Source organism: Pezoporus flaviventris, unplaced genomic scaffold (genome assembly GCF_033815535.1).
Source record: "Pezoporus flaviventris isolate CSIRO_AGI_PZ_B2104156 unplaced genomic scaffold, CSIRO_AGI_Pfla_v1 ptg000041l, whole genome shotgun sequence".
NCBI classification, from domain to species: Eukaryota; Metazoa; Chordata; class Aves; order Psittaciformes; family Psittacidae; genus Pezoporus; species Pezoporus flaviventris.
In genome coordinates, this window is record NW_026892589.1 from 12,555,091 (window position 1) to 12,575,907 (window position 20,817).

Sequence of the window (20,817 nt, forward strand, 5' to 3'; positions counted from 1 at the left end):
TCCCTTTGCCCTTCTGCCCTCCTGAAATGTCAGCAGCAGCCCATAATGAGAAACACTATGGCCTTGATTCGTCTGATACTTGGCACTTAGGAAATGGAAGAAGAGCCTCAACTCCTATTCATGTTACCAGTTAATGCCTGAATTCCACCAGCAATCCTCCAGCTCTCTTTTCATCTAGACTGGTCCCATACAGGGCTGGCAACACCACCACACACCTAGTGTCTACACTTTAATGAGGACACGTCAAGATGTACATAGCTGTGATTACATCAGGCCTCCAAACATGCAGATATTGATATATATTTTTAGGTAAAGGGATAGCTACACTTGAAGGTCATTTTGGATTAAAGTAAATTATGATACTAAAGCGTAACAGCTCCAATGCAATAGCCAGCATGTTGGGTGCTATTCCTCCAGATAGACTTCTCTTTCCTAGTATGGATGAGTTAAAGCAGACGATGCTGATTGCATAAGAACAGTTTGTCTGCAGGGAGCTATTCTAAAATAGCTGCTCTGGTTCATTCCCCCACGTGGACAACTCCTTTTTACATCCACTTGCAGACAGAGGCTTTGAGATGACCATGACCACATCAACACATCAGTTCAGTTTCACTTTCATGTTTTGACATCATGGAAATACCTTCCTTTGAGGGGTTGAATTTTCATCAGAACACTCGTTCAAAGCACATTTTCTGCTGTTTATATCCAGGCACAACATGACTGTTTTTAGCAAAACTGTCCCACTTTAACCAAGTTGGGGTTGTTTTTAAAGAGTTTGACTGTGTTAAGCAAAGGACAGACTTAAAGAGAGCTCAGACAGGAAGCTCAGCTCTAAAAATAGGACTGGTTCTACTTCCAAAATGGCAAGTCAGCGGACATGCTAAACATAGGCAACTCAGTATTGTAATACTTCAGTTTTATTTCTAAGAGCTCCCCCCAAAAAGCATAAAGAGAGAGGATCAAATACCTTCTTTTTGTTTATTCTATGCACATTATCATGGATCAAGGCTCACTCACCAGGCACTCTTCTCACGCACAGCTCCTCAGGGGAACCTCATGACAAGAGGTAGAAGGCTACATCAATCGTGTGTCCGCGCAGCATTGGTTAGTGCTGAGAGCTAAACAAGCATTAAGAAATATACACATCTATATGTCCCCCAACCTCTCTGCTATGGAGGAGGACACTGAGTTTTCTGCAGTTCAACTCTCTGAACCACCTTACTGCAAAAGAGAGCAAAGCCCGTGCCAGCGCACAGGAAGGAGACAGGAGAGCAATGCCAGAAGTAGGGAAGGAAGAAAGAGAATGAACAGGACACCAATTTACACTTCATTGGTGTGACAAAAACAAGCAAGTTGTTAGATGCAGTGGGTAGCATAGGCAAGAGATGCTTTACCCAGCATATAATAGGCAGCAGTAGCAAAAACTGGCATTTTAGATGACAAAAAGATGAGCCTGGCACCAGAGAGCAGGACTGGAATCAGAGGGACAAGTTTCTGTTTCCAGTCTATTGGAACACTGGGTAAGTTTTAACCTCTCTCTGCCCTAGGGCCTGGTGTCATGACACAAACTGGTCACCAATACTCCAGAAACCAGTGAGGCTTAAATAATGTTTTTAAGCAGGGCCAGCTCTCTGCCTGCTCCTCAGCACAGTTCCACAGCTTCAGGGGAAGGGACGTGCATCCAGCAGCAGGAGCTGCTGTGGGGAATGTTCAGGGACACCAAACCGCAGCCCTAACATCCCCTTCCAAGGTTGCAGACTGGAGCTTTTCTTCTTGAACAAGAGGCTATTTAAGGGGCACAAACCCAGTGTGGGTTAAGTGAAGCGACATCCTCTGGAAGTCTTCAATACCCCACTTTTAATACAGAGAGATTTGCACTTCATTCGTGCACTGCTCTGCCTGATACCTGTGGACGCCAAAGTCCCAAAGGGCTGCTTTAGAGCTGCTACAAAGCGTTCCAATTTCCAACAAATTAGGCAGAGGCCTCAGACTGTAGGGAAATCACTGATGGAACCTTCACTTCAAGAAAATCCATTCAGAAACTCTGAAGTTTCCAATTTTAATCCTGCCTAGGAGAGAACACGGTGCAGCTCCAGAACTCTTCCATTCCTCCCAGCCCTGAGCAAACAGGGTGCAGAGAGAGGAACAGCTCAGAAGGCATACTACATTGTCTGATCCACTGGTGTCACACAAAGAACTAATAGTTTCCATGAGAAACAAACACAAACCTACCTGTCAAGTGTCCTGCTTACAGCAAAGTATGCTGATCTCCCTATCATTATTGGCTCATGGTTGGGAAGAGTATCCTTGCTTGAGTCTGGAAGGATTGATCTGTACCTGCTCATAAACCACTAGGAGATTAGGGAGTAAAGTGAGGTCTATACAGTAGAGTAGCCAAACCAAAGAAAGAGGGATACAGAGGAAACAGGAGAGGTCGCTCAAGGGAAAAGAAAGTTAAAAAGACAAGGACAAAGGATGAGCCAGGAAGTCTTCAGTGCTGAACTTGGAACAGAGAAACCTGCAAGACAGAACTGGACCGCATCACTTCGATAAGTCAACACTGCTTTTCTTCTTTGTTTTTATATTGCCCATGTTTCTTCTTCGTACTTGGCACATTTAGAAGGAACTGCAACAGCTCAAAGTGTGGCCAGCTCACACCCACAGTACTTATAACCCCTCTGCTGATAAAAACCCCATTGGTTTGACTCCATCCTCGCTTACAGGAACTTGGGAGGTATCACTTGCAGTAGCAATACTTATTTGCTGATTTTCATTGAGGTCTCACTTAGCAGCTTTCCCAACCACAGAGCAGCTTCAGACGTGAAGCACGTTGGCAGCCCCAGCAGTGACTGCAGGGACATTTGGAACTTGCATTTAAAAAACAAAGTGGTTTTAAAGAATAGTGGGAGATTTTCAAACAGGTTATGGCCACAACACAACATGATGGAGGAACAGTTTGTTCTCCTTTAGACTGGATCTCAGACATGTTGCTATAACTGCAATAGCCTTACAACATCTGAGACAACCTGACATACACTGCTTACCGATCTTCGCTTTTCCCCTGCAGCCAGGTACGTACCTCAGCTCCCTTAAAGCACAGGTTTTGGGTTTGTACCCTCAGATTAATGGGAATTGCACTGGCATGCAGTTATTTTAGTCCCTTGTGAGGAAAATCCAAGCTCAACCTCATCCTGCAAGGAGCCATCCCTATCTCCTGTCTGCAAAGTGCTCTTGGATCCCCTTGCTCCTCTCTCAGGTATCACAGAGATGTATCCCCCTGTGGATCCAAATCCCTTGATGAATTTAGGGTGTGACTTGCAGGATCCAGAGACTGAGGACCCTCAGTCTGAATCCTCACAGGCTGTTCACAAGTTGTTTTCTACAAAACTACTCAGACATTGGCCTGCCACACCACGGGAACAATGAGAATGCTTTCATTAACTCAATTTTGGCTAATCCTCCAACAGTCCTGCATCCATGAAAAAGGGAAAAGCAGAGCCCAAAGAGCAAGCCAGGCACAGATCGCACCATGGGGCACAAAAAAAACCCCAAAGGTAAGCAGCAAGAGGAGAAATCTTACAATGAATGGAAATATTTCATACAAGTACCTCCCCTCCCATAAGGTCAGTGTTGAATCCTCTCCCCTAAAAAGCCTGGTCCGCTGTGTTTTGGAGTATCAATGATTTGGACACTGGGAACAGAGCAAAGCCCTCACTGCTGCCTCAATATCCCTCCACACAGGACTCCTGGAGACCCAGCAGCTAATGACTGACTCAGCTCTTCTGCTCTTCCAAACGTGGCATTCCCATTCACAGGACAAATCCCCGTGCAGGGGGAGAACCATACATCTTAATCAAGAGGTCGATGCAAGTCTGAGGGCAAACTTTTGCACTTCCTTTGAAGAGGCTGGTTTAATTTTGGGAAGCACTCCTTAGAACAGTGTTTCTCTAACGAGCCTTCCCCCCAACTCCTCTCCAGCTCCAATTTCACAACTTCCTTGAAACAAAGGGAGTGCTGCTCTATAGAAACAGCCACACCAGGTCCCTATTGAGCAGAGATGATGGAAGGTTTCCCGAAGGGCCGTGTGTGGCTGCTTTGTCCTCCTTTTGTATCTGCAGGGCTAATTTTCTTTCAGAGGATGGAGAACTGTACAGTGATTAAGACAAAATTTCCCCTACTTGCCCATGGACCACACTACGAGCCTCTCGACTCGCTTTGTAGTTTGCTGTGAATTCAACCATGATACCATTTCAGAGCAGATCCATCTGAGAGGGGGAGCAAACAGGCAGGAGGAATGAACCAAAGAACCACCAGGAAGCAGTTACTCAGAGGCAGTTACCTGGTTTGCTTTTGCTTTCAGCTTCTTGGAGTAGTTACTAACAGAAAGCTGAACACATTTGCCAAGCCAGCTGGGAACCACTGTGCTAACACACCGCAAGAAGTGTATGTTAACGTAAAGGGAATGTTTTACATGGGCTCTGCCCTTCCTCCTGCCTTTACCCACCTGATCTGCAGTCACTGCCACCAGTGTTCTCTTCTGTGGAGACACCCCTTCATGATTCTCCATTCAGTACTAAGTGGAATTTACACAGATGTATACATATGCATCTATAGATGTATGTACATCTTTTAATATATATAAACTCACATTTCATAAACCCAGAATAATCATTACCTGTAACATTTGTGTCTCTTTATGCTCCCTTTTCATTATTACCTACTTCTAGGAGCATGGATTAAGGTGGTTCTCATCTTTCATGAAGTACCTGACATATATGTTCCCACTTTAGCTGCAGCTCCTGGGGATTACAGCAGCATATGTATTTAACAGGACAAAATATAGACAGATAAAAGAAACAGAGCCCCACACAATTTAAGGCTGTTACATTCCAGTAATCCTTTCTGTCCCAACTGAATGTGTTGCCACACTATTTCTTGTGTGCCATTACACTGTGGAATTGCAGTTATTCCTACAAAGAGCAAAATGTTGCAGTGCCCAACTTCAGGAAGCTTGCTTAGGTCTCTCCCTTGTGACAAACCCTCAACAGCCAGTGAAATACTCTGCACGTCTAACTGCTTCCACTGATGGTACAGACAGCTCAGCTGCTCACTTCAATGCGGTACAACTGAGTCCTCAACATCTTGTTCACTTAGTGAAGAACCCATGAGCAGATGTCTGATGGCACACAGCATCTCCTCCAACACAAGGGAAGGCAGACCTGTACTTGCAGGGCCAACTCCCCCTATTTATAGGGCTTTTCCCTTGCAAACATCTGGGATTTGATGATGCAGTTGATTCTGTTATCTTTCTCCACTGATTATAAACTCAGAGTCAAGGCAGGGACCTCCACACTTATTTCTTTAAACACTCAATTTGCAACTGAAACTTCTGGCTCAGTTCCTGTTCTTTTGGTCTTTCTAATGAGAAGGCAAAACCCACCAATAATCAGGTATCTCTCCGGCTATTCCCAGCAAAGAAAGCAACAGGGTACACAGACCCTTGGTTCTCCTTTCACCCTTTGCCTTGGAGATCAAAGCCTCCCACCAGGGCTTTAAAGATTTGACAGAATCACAGAAATCAAATACTGAAATGATCCATTAGGTCCCACCCTGTGCTTCATCTCCTTGGGCCAGATGAAGACTGCACTCTGCAACAGTGTTCAGAGCTTTGCCATGTTTACTTTTTGCTGCCATACCTGAATGCACTAATTTTATCACAATTAAAAGCTTTGCTGCTTTCAACTTTACTTGAATCCTTTATACAAGACAAAACCACCAAAGCTTTTCAGGCTGTGAATACAAGAACTAAATGAAGGGAACCAATCATTTTCTGTGTAAGCATCATGGCCAGTCAAATCTACAGCATCAGAGTTTAATAACAAAAATACATGATACAGCATGACTGATGATACATTCTTCACTGCTCCTATACTTAATTCTATAAATAAACCCCTAGTGATTTGGTTAAATAAAATCAAACAGTGAGTTGGTGTCAGTTGTTAGACCACCCCATGAATAGTCTAAGTCCTGTACTTGCACTGTTCCCACTGATACAATGCCCGACTTGGCATGCTGAATTCCACATAACAATGCTGCTGATCCTACAGAAGTGACCGCTGTGGTCACAACTTTAACCTCTTCAGCCCAGGGATCACAAGCACTGAAAGTCTCTTTTCTTCCTTACAATCCTCAGCGTGTTTGGAAATCGCCCCTTTCGCCATTAGCCAGGACTGCTAGGTTGACTTTGGGGGTGTAGAACACATATCCTGGCACCCAGAGCACCACCAGCCCACAGATAGAGGAGGTGACACACATTACAGACCCAGCAGCACCGCTGTGGTTTATTTAGTGGTTTATTCAGTTTATTTAGGTCTGAGTGTAGAAGCTGGGATTCAATGGCAACAGACTGCCAGGCTGTGGCAAGCAAACTGGAGAGAGGACAGCTAAAAATAACAAATCAAAGCAAATGCACCCAGACTGGCCATTACCGTTTGGATACAGACACTGTGCTTGTGCAGGGACTCCACACCTACCCAGGGAGCTGCTGTGACAACCCAGGAGGACAAAGGCAGTGCAGACATCCATTACAAGTCAAAGGGTGAGACAGTGCAGATGCCCCAGAAAAGCAGATACTCTTTTAAATTCAATCAGTGCTGACCCAAGCAAACCACTAAAAAGAAGTAAGCAAAAAGAGAAAAGAGCTCAGACTGGTAGACTGGGGCACACATCCCTGGATGGTTCCTCTTTCTCCCTCCTTTACACGGCTCATAGCTTCCAAAACTACCCAGTGCTTCCTTCTTCACACTATATGATGTCAGTGAAGAATAATATCAAGACAAAAATCAAACAAATGAAAAACTGGAATGCGGTGTGCTTTGGCTTTCTGACATCAAAGACTACGACAAATGACTGCATTCAGTCATTGAATACAGGAGCAGCAAAGGCTAGAGATGGTCAACAGCCACCACAGAAGCCCTGGATTGCTGAGCAAGGCAGTCACCTTTCTCTTTGCTCAATCCTAGGTTAACCTAGGCAAGTGTACTTCATTTGTTCTCTGGCATAAAGCACTCACACAGGTATGTGTGTGCAGAGAGTCAAGCAGGCATCTGGGAAAAACACTTTCTTTCCTGCCTATCTACAACAGATACCTCCCCATGCAGAAAGCACTGTTGGCAGAAGAAGCCAACACAAGAGAACTGGGAAATAGACACACTCTGTATAGCTGCCCATCCTGGGCATGAGCAGTCACTCAGAATCACAGTGAGGAAAACCAAGTTAAAAGCTATTGTGCTGCCCCAGCACTTACCACTTCACTGACAGAAAGAAAGGAGCAAGGACATAAGAGGCTGTGCAGATTTAAAGACAACAACTGCAAATGTGCAGAAAGTTCTGGGATAAAACAAAGCCCCGATATTTACTGGCTACTGCTGTGCACTTGGGTTTTAAGTAGCCCATATGCTTACACTACCGCCACCCATATGGCAGCATGGCATGCCAAGAGTGAAAAATAAGGAGCCTGCAGAACAGCACTCCTCAAACTTTACTGCAGACGTGGCAGATGTTTAAGGAGATGTTAAGAGGGCCAATGACCCTCTTAATCAAATCTGAAATCACCTTATCAAGGGATAACAGTAACATTCGCTCCTTCAGAAGTATCAAGCAAATCTACCTTAGACAATGAAATTACAAAGCTTAACAGTTATTAAATTACAACAGTTTTTCTTCTTTCAAGAGTGGTCTCAAGTTCCTAAGCAGGCCACTAATTCCTCTCAACTTCTCCATTCATCTTCTTGGCTCACAGCCATTTCAGAGATCAGACAAATTCCAGCTGCTGAAATTAATCCACTGTCTCAGGTTTAAAGAGTACCCAGGATATCTTTCATATGAAGGTAGGAGTCTACTTATAACCATGGTTCCAACCGTGCAGTTTAAAGTGTTTGTTCTTTAAAGTAAAGCCACCTACAGGAGAAGTGTTTCATCCAACACATCACACACTGGTGCACATTCATGCACACTAACATGTAAGTCGTAAGCACCAGGTCATAAACATCACCAGACTAAATCACAGCGGGTACCTGCATTTGTTACACAATTAGCACCAGCAATGGCAATGTTTCCTTGGAAGTCTGATGAAACACTATAAAAATAGACACCTAAACCCAAGTAATCACAAACAAGTAACAAACCCCCCACCTTTCTTTTCTCATTATTATTGCCACAGACTAGAGCTTTCCAAGGGAGATGAAACGAACCAGGCTACCAATTGTTATTTCCTTGTGACTTACAGGTACTCAAATATGGAGATGACAGAACAATCATGTTAGAAAAACTGCAAGGAAGATTTCAGCATAACTCGAGACCAAAGGCTCAGTGGCTTCCTATGGAATTGATGTGCTTTGGAAAAACCCAGCCCTTCACTTTGAAATGGTCTACAACAAATATGTTTCCCTGATTTGAAAAGAGAACAAATGATGGGTTTAAACAGCACCAGCACACTGTAACGATGAGCACCAAAAACCCAATAAGCTTGCACAGAACACAACATTTTTTGAGCTATGTTCTCTCTCAACTCCCACACACATTCAGATGCAGAGTTATGATCATTCCTTTTCACATTCACAAAACATCATCCCCTTCCCAGGTTCAGCAAGGCCTTGGATAAGTTTGGAAAACATGGGGCTTCAGAAAGGCAGAAGATTCCTGGAGGTTCAGGCAAGATCTGAGGAGTCCACCTAAACAAAGCAGGGATAATTCACAGGACATACTAATAAAACAAGACTTTTCATCTGCTTTATTTGAACCTTAGACTGTCCTGGAAGTGTTCAAGGCCAGCTTGGACCAACCTGGCCTAGTGGAAGGTGTCCCTGCTCATGGCAGAAGGTGGAATTGGATGAGCTTTAACATCCTTTCCAATCCAAACCATCCTAGGTTTCTGTGATTGTGTGTGCAACATATATATCAGCAATGATATGCAATAGGGAAATTGCTCACCAGTGTTTCCTGAAGTCATTAGTAGGTAATTTAGATGTTTGGCACAGAGACAGCAACTGCCCCATGTCCTCTCAGTGTCAACGTGGCTGTTACACACAGCACAAATCCCACAGTGACAGAAATGATTTGCCATAAGAACCACGACTTTCAGGTATAATTTACAGTCCATTTCCCAAATATTTTAGACCTTCTGAATCAAAGTTTCCACCTGTGCTGCCATAAATCATCAACTGTATTAAAAAAAAAAAGAGCAAGTGACAATGGTCTTGACAACATCACAGGCTCAGTACAATGACTCCAAAGGGCTTTTTGCCCAAACACAATATAAGAAGACCCATGAGGTTCAGTACCTGGCCAAGAACACATTCATGGATTGCTGAAGCAGCTGTGAGAGACACACGTTTACATTAAAGGTAATCTCAAAGTGGTATTTCTGCTCTATTGTTTTATAAACCTAAATTTATTGACAAATATCCTGGCCCTGTACACAGGAATCTCCACCCCCCCCAGTCCTCCATAGGACATCAATCTTGAGGAAATGCAACTCCCACACTTTGACTGTTACACAGGAAAAACAATGTTGTTATGCAACACCACACTGTTCCAAAACATCTCAAAGTCAGGCCCTGGACTTCAGCACAGAAACGGCAGTTCATTAGCTAAGGAACAAACTCACAGAACATTTCAAACAGGGTCCAGGCAATGACAAGGCTCCTCCGCAGCAAAAGGAGAGATTTTGTACCTACACTCTGGTATTTAGCACATCAGTAACATTTCTCACTTCAAATACCCTCCTATTACCTAATTTAACTGCAGATTGACCAACTGAAATAGCATTTCTCATCCCACTTCCCTAGAATTTTCTGCCAAAGAGGTCTGGGGCTTTTTTAACCCTTATAAATGGCCATAAATCAAGCAACATTGCCAGGTTTTGTTTGTGAAGGAAGGTTAAGAGATAACCCCTCTCCCGCAGATAACCCCAAGTGAGCAGAAATGAGGCACAAGTTCCTCTCCCTTGTTTTCCTTTACATCTTTTCCAGACCTGATATTCCCATTCATCATTAAACTCCAGAGCCATTTTCTAAAGTTTGTCTTTCAGAATGAAGCAACTGGGCTATTTTAAAAGCTTTAACTCCTGCCACAACACAGGTAAATTCTAACCAGCAAGAATGCAGTTAAAAGCCTCAGTGAAGGACTGCAGCTACCACATCCAAACCTCAGCCAGCTCCACAGCGACGGCTTCACAGAGCTCAGTATCACTATTCAGTAAGGATTTCAGACAAACAGTGAATAACACATCCATCTTCAGGAAAAGCAGGTTTCAAAGACACACACAGCACAAATCTCCTACTCAAAATGTAGCTTTTCTTAGAGTCAAAAAAGAATTTCTCTTGCAGAAATTGCTAGGAAACACTTGATGATTACAGTCACCACTCCTCTGGTTTGTGTCTTAGCACAAAGACAGGCAGTTCATAAAGCTTTGTGCTCAGTCTCTCTCACAGCCTTCCCTCAAAACACTGACCTGACACTGATAAAGGCTGTTGGGGGAGCACAGGCACAAGGTGATACAGCTCCAATCATACCTTTAGCAAACAGATGCTCTACAACAGTTAAAGAAAAAAAAAATGGGAATTCGATCAATAGAGCTGCTGCTTTCCAGGATCACAAAAGTGTATGTAGGACACCTGTTAAGAGCAAAAGCATTCCCTCTCTTTCAACTAGGCAATTATCCAGCATGAGCTCAGGGTCCAGGCAGCACAAGGACTAATGAGTGTTCTCCCAGCCTTTTTCATTTACAAATTGCTTCTCCATGCCTTCTCCTGGGTTCTGAGAGTTATCACAAATGTCTACAAACACAACTGGACAAGTATTTCAAAGCAATTCTGTTCTGTATGGAGTTAATCCAGCGCATTCAAAATAACTTACCCACTAATAGCTTCACATCTCTGACGGTGAAATCCGGGTCAGGCATTCTGTAATTAGCAAAGAAAGCAATGTTAAATACTGTCAGGATAAGTATGGGTACACTTTCTTTACCATAATAAAAGAGAAATAAATGTATAGTGCCCTTTGTCTGCAATGCAGTAGGTGGAATCAAGCAAGGCCTCTCTGAAGTGTGGACAGTGCAAGTTTTAATGGCATACATAACATCTTTGCACTGGTAAGTGTACAAAAGTTTCTCTACTCCTAATGAAAGAGAAGTGTCTTTTCAAGCACTAACGGCACTGGAGTGGGAGGAAAGGAAAGGTTTGGGGGCGATCTCAATACAATTCTAAACCTGTATAGCTTGGCTCTGCTGAGTGGTTTGCAACTGGTGGTGCCTCACGTGTATCCCCTGAGGTGAACATCAACTCATTTGCCAGTGGATACAAAGTGAGGCATAGAGCAGAAAAACAATTTATTCAAAGTCCCATCAGCACAGGTTGGATTCACTGCTTGGAAATACCATATAAAAAATAATGAATTAAAGCCCATTTGTTTTCATGCCTATTCCAAACTTCCTCATCAGGCAGAAGACAACCTGGCTGTATTGGGTGAATAAGGAAATCGTTGGTCAATTCAATCTGAACTAATGTAGAGCTAAATTAAATAGCAGCATAATTGGTTTGCCCATGTTGATGCATTTATGCAATCCCTTCTACCAGGCACTGGATTAGGGTTTAATGTAATTAGACAATAACCCAGTACCTCAAATGAGTGAGGTTTAAGTGTCAGGTAGGAATTCTACAACAGACAGACTGGACTGAGAAAGAGAACAAAACCAGTGGTGGGGTTTTAAAGCTGCCTGACTTCCTCTTCCTGACAGCATTTCCCACCACATCATACAAAACCTGACGAAGGAATTGGAACACAAACCAGCCCTCTAGGACCTGCCAGTTGGTGCTATGTCCCTCTTATACTGCCCTGGATGGAGATAAACAACTTGCTTCTGGTCATAAAGGACTTTTGACATAATCCAGTTAGAAATCAGAACGATCCAGCCCAGAGGCAAACTTTTAGAGCAGTTTTTACTCTTAAGAAAATACTAAAAGGTAAGTTAAAAAATGCATCAGCTGCCTTGCATGTAACTTGAGGACCATTTGCCAGATTCTGTTTGTCCACTCTCTTTCATCCTTATCACTTTCCTCCGGTGGGATGCGGAGGCTGGACAATCTCTTTTGTTAATTCTTTGCCAACCCTCACATCTTTGCATTTAGCTCAAGGGCCCCACAGCTTTGGAATTCACTCCCTTGCTGGAACGAAACAGCCTGAATCTACTGACCTTCAGGGTTCATTCAGAGCTCATCTTTCTTTTCTAAGCACTAGAAAGTCAGAAGTAGGGGAAGGAGGAACTATTTGTGGGCGAGCAGAACATGCAAGGCTTATCTTCAGATGACACAGCTTGCCTGTATTCTGGGTCAGACACGTAGAACAATTACAGTTCTATGGCAATCTTTTCCACATCTGCACAAATCAAAGTAAAATCAAGACAAGATTACTGTGACCAAGATAAATGATGACCCTAAGCCAGATGCATACAAGCAAATCCAGCAATAAACACTACTCAAACTGGAAGAAACCAATCCTAACAATGAAATTACATGGGTAGCTCTTTGGAGAGCACACTTGGCATAACCTTTTTCTTCTCTGCAGTCTCAGGATGTATAATACATTAGCAAAAGACACTCCCAGGGAAGAATCTCAGGCTTGAACACAGCAAGTTTCAAGTACAAGAACCCATTCTGTACTTGGTGCACCTTGGGAAGCCCACCTTTAATTCAAACCCATTCTGCTGGCTGCTGAGACCATAAATGACTCCAGCTTTAAACCTCTAGTCCCCTCGCCCCCCCCCCCCCCCCCCCAGTATAACTGCCACAGTCTTACACATTTAGGCCTGGTTTGCTTCAGCCCTATGATGGCAAAATAAGTCACCAATCTTACACTGAGCAGTAAGTGTTGATTTGGTTTTCTGCATATAAATCCAGAATACCAACAATGCAAGAATTGAGACATTTTTTTCCCCTCACTGTTATGCAATTTTCAGGCAAACGTATCTTGTGTAAAAACACTCTGAATGCTTCCAAAGATTTCATATGTCATAAAATGTAGGTGAAGAATAGCACAGCAGGGTGACTTCACACCGAAATACGACTGACTACATTTGAGATTTTCAGCATTTTGTTATGTACAAACCATGCTGCCTCAAATAGGAAAGAAATGCAAAGGCTTTGGTGTGCACTGGGTGCAAACCTGCGTCTTAGTAAATGTTTAAAGAAGCCTCCTATTCAGATCCTAATGAGGATGAACTCTGGCTGGCAGACATAGCTGATTAACCACAGTACTATGCAAGATGACCACTGTTCAGCTAAGAGAGTCATCTCTCTAAACAGCATCCTCTCTCCGAGTTACAACCCTGGAAATAGGCAAACAACCCTCCAAGAAAAGCAGCTCCTCTTCTGCTAAGAGATCTCAAGTGGACTTCCCTGCTCCCAGCCACAGTCACAGCTCATGATGGTCACAAATATAAGGAAAAGCAATTTTCAAAGTATCAGTGTAATCTGTCCCCATTCATCTCATTTCTTGGCATTTCAGAGCATCTCCAAGCACAGTAACCAAACGGTTCAGCTATGCTCTGTACATCTGCCAGGCACAGACATGCAAGCTGACTGCTTCACAGCAAACAGGAGTAGAAGCTGTAAATCATCAGTTGTTCAGAACGTCACAAGTCTAAAAATCATCTTGTATCATATCTTTTACAGACCACTGTGTCTCAGAAGTCACCCTACATGCATGTGGATTACCTCATCTACGGTATCATGACACACATGACCCCCTCTGCACAAGACGGCAGCGCTAGAAAAGAATGTCCTTCAGAGGCTGAAGTGGTTCCTGAGTCTCATCAGCAAGTGACTCTTATCCAGAGGCAAGCTGTCTAGTCTTGCTCTAGTGAAGGAATACAGAGGCTATGACACTCCTTAATTCAAGCAGTACATGTCAGGATGATGAGACAAAAGGTCCTCTATGTTTTGGATCAGTTATGCAGGTGTCAATATTGCTCTGATCTCACACACAGATTTTATGTATCCACACAATTCCTATATTACATGTCAGCTACTTGTGACAGATACATGTAAGAAGTGGAAATGTAAATAAAATTAAATCACGTTCTCCCGCAGAGTGCCAAATAGGGAAGTCTGCTGATGCATTTCACTTCTGTCATTTAAAATACACATAAACTGGGTTTCCAGCCTTCTCTCGCTCTAGTGGCATTTATGCCCAAGTGCCTACAATTCCTTTACAACATCATTTCAAACAAGTAAGTCATGCTCATTTAAATGAAAAATATTAGAATGGTCTATAAAAGATGTCTGAGCTACAAAGTCTCATGTTTGAATCCCCCTGAGCAGCCAGTATGCAGTGATTCAGCACAGAATGGAAATACAGAAACAATTCACCCAGTTAACTGTGAAATGGAGAATTCAACTGATTCCATGCAGGAACCATCCAAAGCTCCTGTATCAGACAGAATTTGCTCTTACATCATACTAATTCATCAAAAATGTCCTTAGAAGAAGAGAAATAAAACGCTTCAGTATTTTCACTCTCTTCTCCTAACAGAGAATTCCAGCTGGAGGAAGAAGTGGCACATGATGTGTGGATGGTTTATAAAAGGGAGAAAGGGAAACAGCCCTAGAGAGGAGGAAGCATGTCAGAATAGGATGAGAAAGACACAAGCAGTCAGTAGGAAACTGAGAATTTGGCTAGTCCAGCTGGGCTGCTCATCACAGCAAATGAAATGCATATTTCTCCTTCACTATCCAAAGCATTAGCGTGTGACAGAGAGTCAGGTAAGTGACTCCCAAACTCTCGCTGTGGATTAACATTCACTCTTCTTCCACCACATCGCAACACAGTTCAGAATTCAAAAGATGCTTTATCCTAACTGCCAGAGCTGCAGATCTCCAACTAGAAATGAAGGGATACAGCATCCAGCCTTGCTGCTCCTTCACTTCCAACACATCCCAAAACTATCTATTTGACTACTTTGCTAATCCTTACAAAAGTACATGATTTTCAACGGTGATCTCTGAGATGTGGTCATCTATACATGGATTCATGCTATGTGTACATACACATCAGCATTCGAGGCCACTTTTTCTGCCGCAGTAAAACACAGCAGCAGATACAACCTGGCCTGTCTGTACACATGGCATAGAACCTAAAATGGGGCAGGTACACAGCCAAACCCTCCCCTTCTTCAAGGTCTTAACAAACACCACCGGTGGCTTCCAAGAAGGAAGACAAATAGGAATGCTGACTCGAAATGCATCTAAAAGCAACACATCTTGAAGAAAAACAAGCCAACACACGACACAAAACCCCAAACTACTCACTACATGCTCCCTTTAGCTTGAGGAGTCTCTCAATCCCTGGATCAAGAAAGACCAAAGGCCACTCTCCAAAGTCAATATCACATCTGGAGGCTTCAATGAAAGCACACAGCTAACCAAGCTGAGGGGAGTCCTGGGCGGCAGCTCTCCAAATTTTGGGCACAGGAACAATAGGGAAACAAATGGTAATGTGTGAGCTGAGATCTGAGTGCTGAAATATCTACAGCTGCCTCACTACAGAAGGCTGAAGCTCTCAAGAAGCAGCAGATTTCACACCTTGTGCCTATGGACACCGAAACACAAGATAAGTTTGTGAAGGATCTTGTGCAACATCTACAGCACTTCAAGAGCTGAAGCCCAGTAATGTTTGTGTCTGCAGGATGAGCTCTAAGTCCTAAGGAAAAACATATCCCAGTACAACAACATAAACATCACTGTAACTACTCCTGAGTGCCTGTAAGTGCTTCTTAGTTCAACACATAAACCAGTTTTACTAGATCATGAAAAGCATCACATCAGCTCCTATTTGCTGTTATGGCAGAAGGACGCACTGCTGTCAAATACCCCAAACACTGTTTCTTCTCTTCCTCTCCACAAGTTATACTGGGGTACCTTGATTCTTTTTAATTAAGTAAGAGGGACTCCTCAGTGCCCTAAACTTTGAGCTGTTTCAGCTGAAACTGAGCAAAGTAATTATGCTTTCAGAAAATCCATTTTCTGTCTTTCAGATCTAATCAGTTACAAAGACCTAATTTCCAAAGCCATCAAGGACCATTTATCTAAACTGTGGATTGTGTGGCTGATAGTGTATCATTGTAATATTTCGCCCTTAGACACGGTCACTTCTACAAAGAAACCTGCAGGATTCTCTTATTAAAATACCAACTCCTTTATGACTGGATATTAACAAAACACAACCTCAAAAAGATTCTAATAATGCCACGTTTTAACCAGACATAATTGAATATTTACAAAGCTGTAAGATTCTGAAGAGAGCAATTATCATGGAAAGCGACAGGCACCATTAGACATTCCACCTGTAACACACAAAACAATTGAGAAGTCAAAAATTGAAGACAGGCTCTTGTGTCATTCCAGCCTGGATTTGATACAGGAACCTTTGAATTCTGTTCCTAACTTTCATCAGTGAGTTGGTTTTGATTGTGTAGTACCACACCGTCTGCACTTAACTTTTAGGGGCCTCATTATCTGCTTGTTTATAAGCGGAAAATAATCATTCCTCTTCTCCAGGGTGCTGACAGTCTCACTAATTGCAATGCATTTTGAGATCATCAAAAGAAATACCACATACAAGTGGAAAGCATAATGGTTATTTTATAAAAGCATTTATTAATCAAGACTTGGTTGTAACTTACTTAATTCCCAGTCCATCCTTATTTCTGAAGATGAGGGGAACTCTGAGAGCTTCTCTTTGCACGTACTCAAAAGTAAAATCTGTTGGAATAATGGATAAAAAAAATCCAACATCAATTACAACAGCCTTAGCACCTCACGTTCCATTTCCTCAAAACACTCCCCATTTCCCTTTTCTCACCAAAGAACTCCACTACCAGTTAAAGGAAAATAGAAAGAGAATGCATATTTTAGGGCCAAAGCGGAAACCAGATGACAGACAATGCTCTCCCAGCTGCTCACCATTTTTCCTGTGCACTGATGCACAGAAAACAGAATCCACTCAGAGTCTGTCAATTAAGGTCTGGGGTGAAACACTCAATGAAATACCAAATTAACAGTTTAACAGATAATGAAATGACTGCACATCAGCCTGGTTCTTTGGGGGCAAATGTGTAGTTTAAACTGATTACTGAAGTTTATGTATTTTAAGGTGTACATTTCTGTTTAGGAGAAAGCCATGTGAGCATTATCTGTGTAGAGCAGAATGCCCTGATGGTGTGAACACAGAACTCTCTTTTTATGTGAGGGTTACTCTAATTTCCCACAAAGTACTTTTTAGTTACTCAAAAACTGCAGGAGCTGATAGGAATCTTAGACAGCTTTCGGACACTTGGGAAGACAGTGGAAAATAAACAATTTTGGGTGGGAGTCACACAATCAAACTGAAAATTAAACATAAATGTGTTGTCTTAACACTGCCCAGTATCACCTTGTTGCTGCACTGTGAGGATTAGGCAGAACTGGCCTTGCCTGGGGATTTCTTTATGCAACCATCTGATACAATGGCAGCGATTTGGGGATTAGAGAGGAAGTTACAAGGCAGCGATTTGGGTGAGCTGCGCCTACAAAACCCCACACTCCCTTTGGAGCCTTGTGCCACAGAGAGAAGAGGAATTCCTGCAGTGGCCATGTATGTTTCTATGGTTCTGCTATTCCCACATTCCTACAGGAAAAAAATGACTTTTCTATAGCATCCATACGCTACCTTAAAATGGAAAACACTGCCTGACTCTCTAGCACTTCAAAATACACTACATTGTGTGAAATACACCACACACTTTATGTAGTATATTCAGATACACACAAGTAGTTTAACTTCCCCAAGATTCAGCCAGCAACATGCAAACTTCCTGGGAGAGATGAGAACCTCAGACCTGAGCTTGTAGCAGTGGTTTGCTCTATTACAGAACCCATACTGACAGAAACAGGGGACACAGAGGCTCAGCTTCCACTCCCGCAGATGTATTTCCCTCTATTTTTACAACTTTTTCTTTGCTGTATTCAGTTAGCAATTACGACAAGTAGGGATATAATATTCCTACTTAGAGTTAGCAAATCAGAGCACTGTAATTATCCATTTACGAAACCATTAAAATGATGGCAACTTTATTGCTACTAGTCTCAAAATAAGTGTAATTGAATCCTCCAATTAACTAAGGTTACCAAATAAATACTTCTGTACTAGAGAAGTCTTCCTTTCCCAGAGGCATTAAACTACTGCCTCTAGGTAAGCAAATAAATAAACCACAGATATTTTCTTAAGGACACTCATCCAAGTCAGAAAGTCAACAAACATTAAGAAGAAGCTGGGAGGAAGAAGCAGAGGCAGCTGTAGGGAACAAGTAGCTCTGACAAACTGCATTGAAGCCAAAAATCACACCACTGCCTGGCAGCACCTCGAGGAAAAAGCCTCCAACCACATTCCTAGCAACAAAATACATCAAGAGTTATCATGAAAAAATAAAACAAGAATCTGGGAAATGAAAATAAATGAATCTATGGCTCAACCAATTCCATGTGTGCACACAAACTGTTTCATTCTTACTAACCACTGTCACCGTTGTGCCTAGATTCAACTCTTGGATATAAAAATAAACCAATAGTAAAACTCAAGGCAGAGCAAGTAGGAAGGCAGAGCCTTTCTTCTAATGCCCCAACAAAGCGCCTAAATCCCTTGTGGGACTGAACAAAGCAGACCCAGACCACAACAAACTAACAAAAGACACTCATTTATTTTCAAGCTCCCTAGAAAGGAGAAGGCAACCCAAAGATACCAGAGCTGCTGAGAGAGGGAAACTATGGGTTGTACTACAGTTAGTGTAGCAATGGCAAACACTGAGTATTTGGAAGGTGAGGGTAGAAATCCATCATTTTCTGGAAAATTAATTAACATTTTCCAGCTCAAAAAAATAGGTGTTTGTGTTTTGTTTGGAGGAAGAGGGGTCAGGGTTGAGCTTATCTCCTAAACAAATACCTTCCTCAGTGAGATAGGTATTTAATTTCTCCACCACATTAACTTTTCTAAAAGGAGCTTAAAATGCTCATGCAAAACGAAGCCTAAGGGAAAAAAGGAAATTTTCTAAACTAGATTAGTGGCTCCCCCGTTAGAGCCATTGCAGGAGGATTACAAACACGACTCCTCTTGCCTGAGAAAGCCCTCAGGAAGGCCGAGTTTTGGTGAAGACCATCTGGGAATCAGGAGCCTTGTCGGCAAGGCTGCAGTAAATAACGGTGACCTGCAAACCTCTCAGTCCCATTTGATTCCCGGGCAGAGCTCTCCCGTTTCCCTTCCTGCCAGGCAACCACGCTGCCTTTGCCACCGCTCCGTAATTTAAGTCACCTAAGCAAACCAAATCACGTTATCCTTTAACGCATGATAGGAACACAAAGTGATTGACTTTAAAGGTTCCGACCCAGGCGAACACCCTTTACATCCTTTCGCAAAAGGATTCAGCCAGAGCGGAGGAGGAGCGGGAATCGCCTCCGGCGACGCGGGGGCCTGGGGGTGCAGCGTGTCCTTTGCCAGGACCTAATTCCTGAGCATCCCAGCGGTGCGCGGGGTCACGGCAGCGGCGGATCCACGCCGCCTGCCCAGCACCGTGCCGGGGCAACAACCGCTCTGCGGGTGCAGGACCGGGGGTAACGGGCACACCCGGGGTAGCCCCATGGCAGGGCGGGCTGCAAGGCCCCGGTGCAGCAGCAGCCGCCCCCCGGCGTCGTCACCGGATCCCCGGGCAGGGGGCGCGGGCGCGAAATACGAACCCAGGCGCGGAACTACACGTGGAGGCTCCGCGAGAGGAGCGGAGTGGAGCGGGGCGGGGGTAGCTCCGGCCCCGGCCCGGCAGTTACCTTTCCCGTCCATGGCATGCACGAAATCCCCGTGATACAGTTTGCTCTTTAATTTCTCTTCCAAATTGAAACTCCTGATGCTGACAATTTCCTCCACGTCCGAGAGATCCTCGTTCTCATCGTACCGCCTTCTGCCAATGGAGCGCTAGAAAACAAAACAAAACATAAACACATTGTCCGGGGGGGGGGGGGGGGGAGAAAGGAGGAAAATAAATGAGAGGAAAGCGCATGCATCGTGCAGCCGAGCTGATAAACAGCTCTGGGAGGAAATAATTAAGGTGGCAAGACACAGACTGAACAAAACCTGAACCCAAACATGCAATTCCAGCTGCGTGCACAACCTTTTCCATCCCGCGGCACGGAACTAGACCCGGATAACAGGTGTTTGGCTGCGGGAACCAGCGCGGGGGCCGCGGAGCCGGAGCAGCCGGCTCGGGGCGAGCGGAAGGCCGGCGGCTCTCGCCCGAAAGTCACGGCCACGGCACCGAGGCGGTCCCGTTAAACCCCCCGTTAGCGGCGGCCAATGCTCGTCAGCGGCCGGGTTGTTTTTATTAATATTGTTATTTCTGCACGTGAATACAAGGCGATTTCCCAGGGAAGGGAATGGGGGGGGGGGGGGGGTGAGGGGGTGTGAATCATTTAATCCCAGGCACGGCATCCCGGTTTCGGGATTTACATAATCCCCGTGTTTCCATAGTCACACCGGAAGCCGCGATTTAAAAATCTATGGAACGCCGCGATGGATGCGCAGCCCCCGCCCCACTCCGCACCCTCCGTTCACCTCCGCGGCGAGGGGCAGGAACGGGTTAAATGGGGGGGGGGGGTCCCGGTGCCCCCCGTAGGGGCTGGTAGGTGGTGGGCTGAGTGCTAAAGGTAGGTCGGTGGGTTCCCAGTTTGGGGGGTCGGAGGG

The 20,817-nt window shown here is 44.0% G+C and overlaps 1 protein-coding gene across 8 annotated transcripts in view; it reads right to left on the reverse strand.

The window, feature by feature from the left end:
• KDM2B (lysine demethylase 2B) overlaps positions 1-20,817 on the reverse strand; it is a 122,674-nt gene that overhangs the window by 90,711 nt on the left and 11,146 nt on the right. For 7 of the 8 annotated variants that reach the window (XM_061466279.1, XM_061466278.1, XM_061466283.1 and 4 more), the window contains 3 exons: positions 19,908-20,052; positions 16,739-16,817; positions 10,918-10,964 (listed from right to left, as the gene is read on the reverse strand). In XM_061466279.1, coding sequence (XP_061322263.1) covers positions 10,918-10,964; positions 16,739-16,817; positions 19,908-20,052 — 271 coding nt within the window. Of the gene's footprint in view, positions 1-10,917; positions 10,965-16,738; positions 16,818-19,907; positions 20,053-20,248; positions 20,387-20,817 lie in introns of those variants that run through there. The other variant, XM_061466281.1, reaches the window with a different exon arrangement.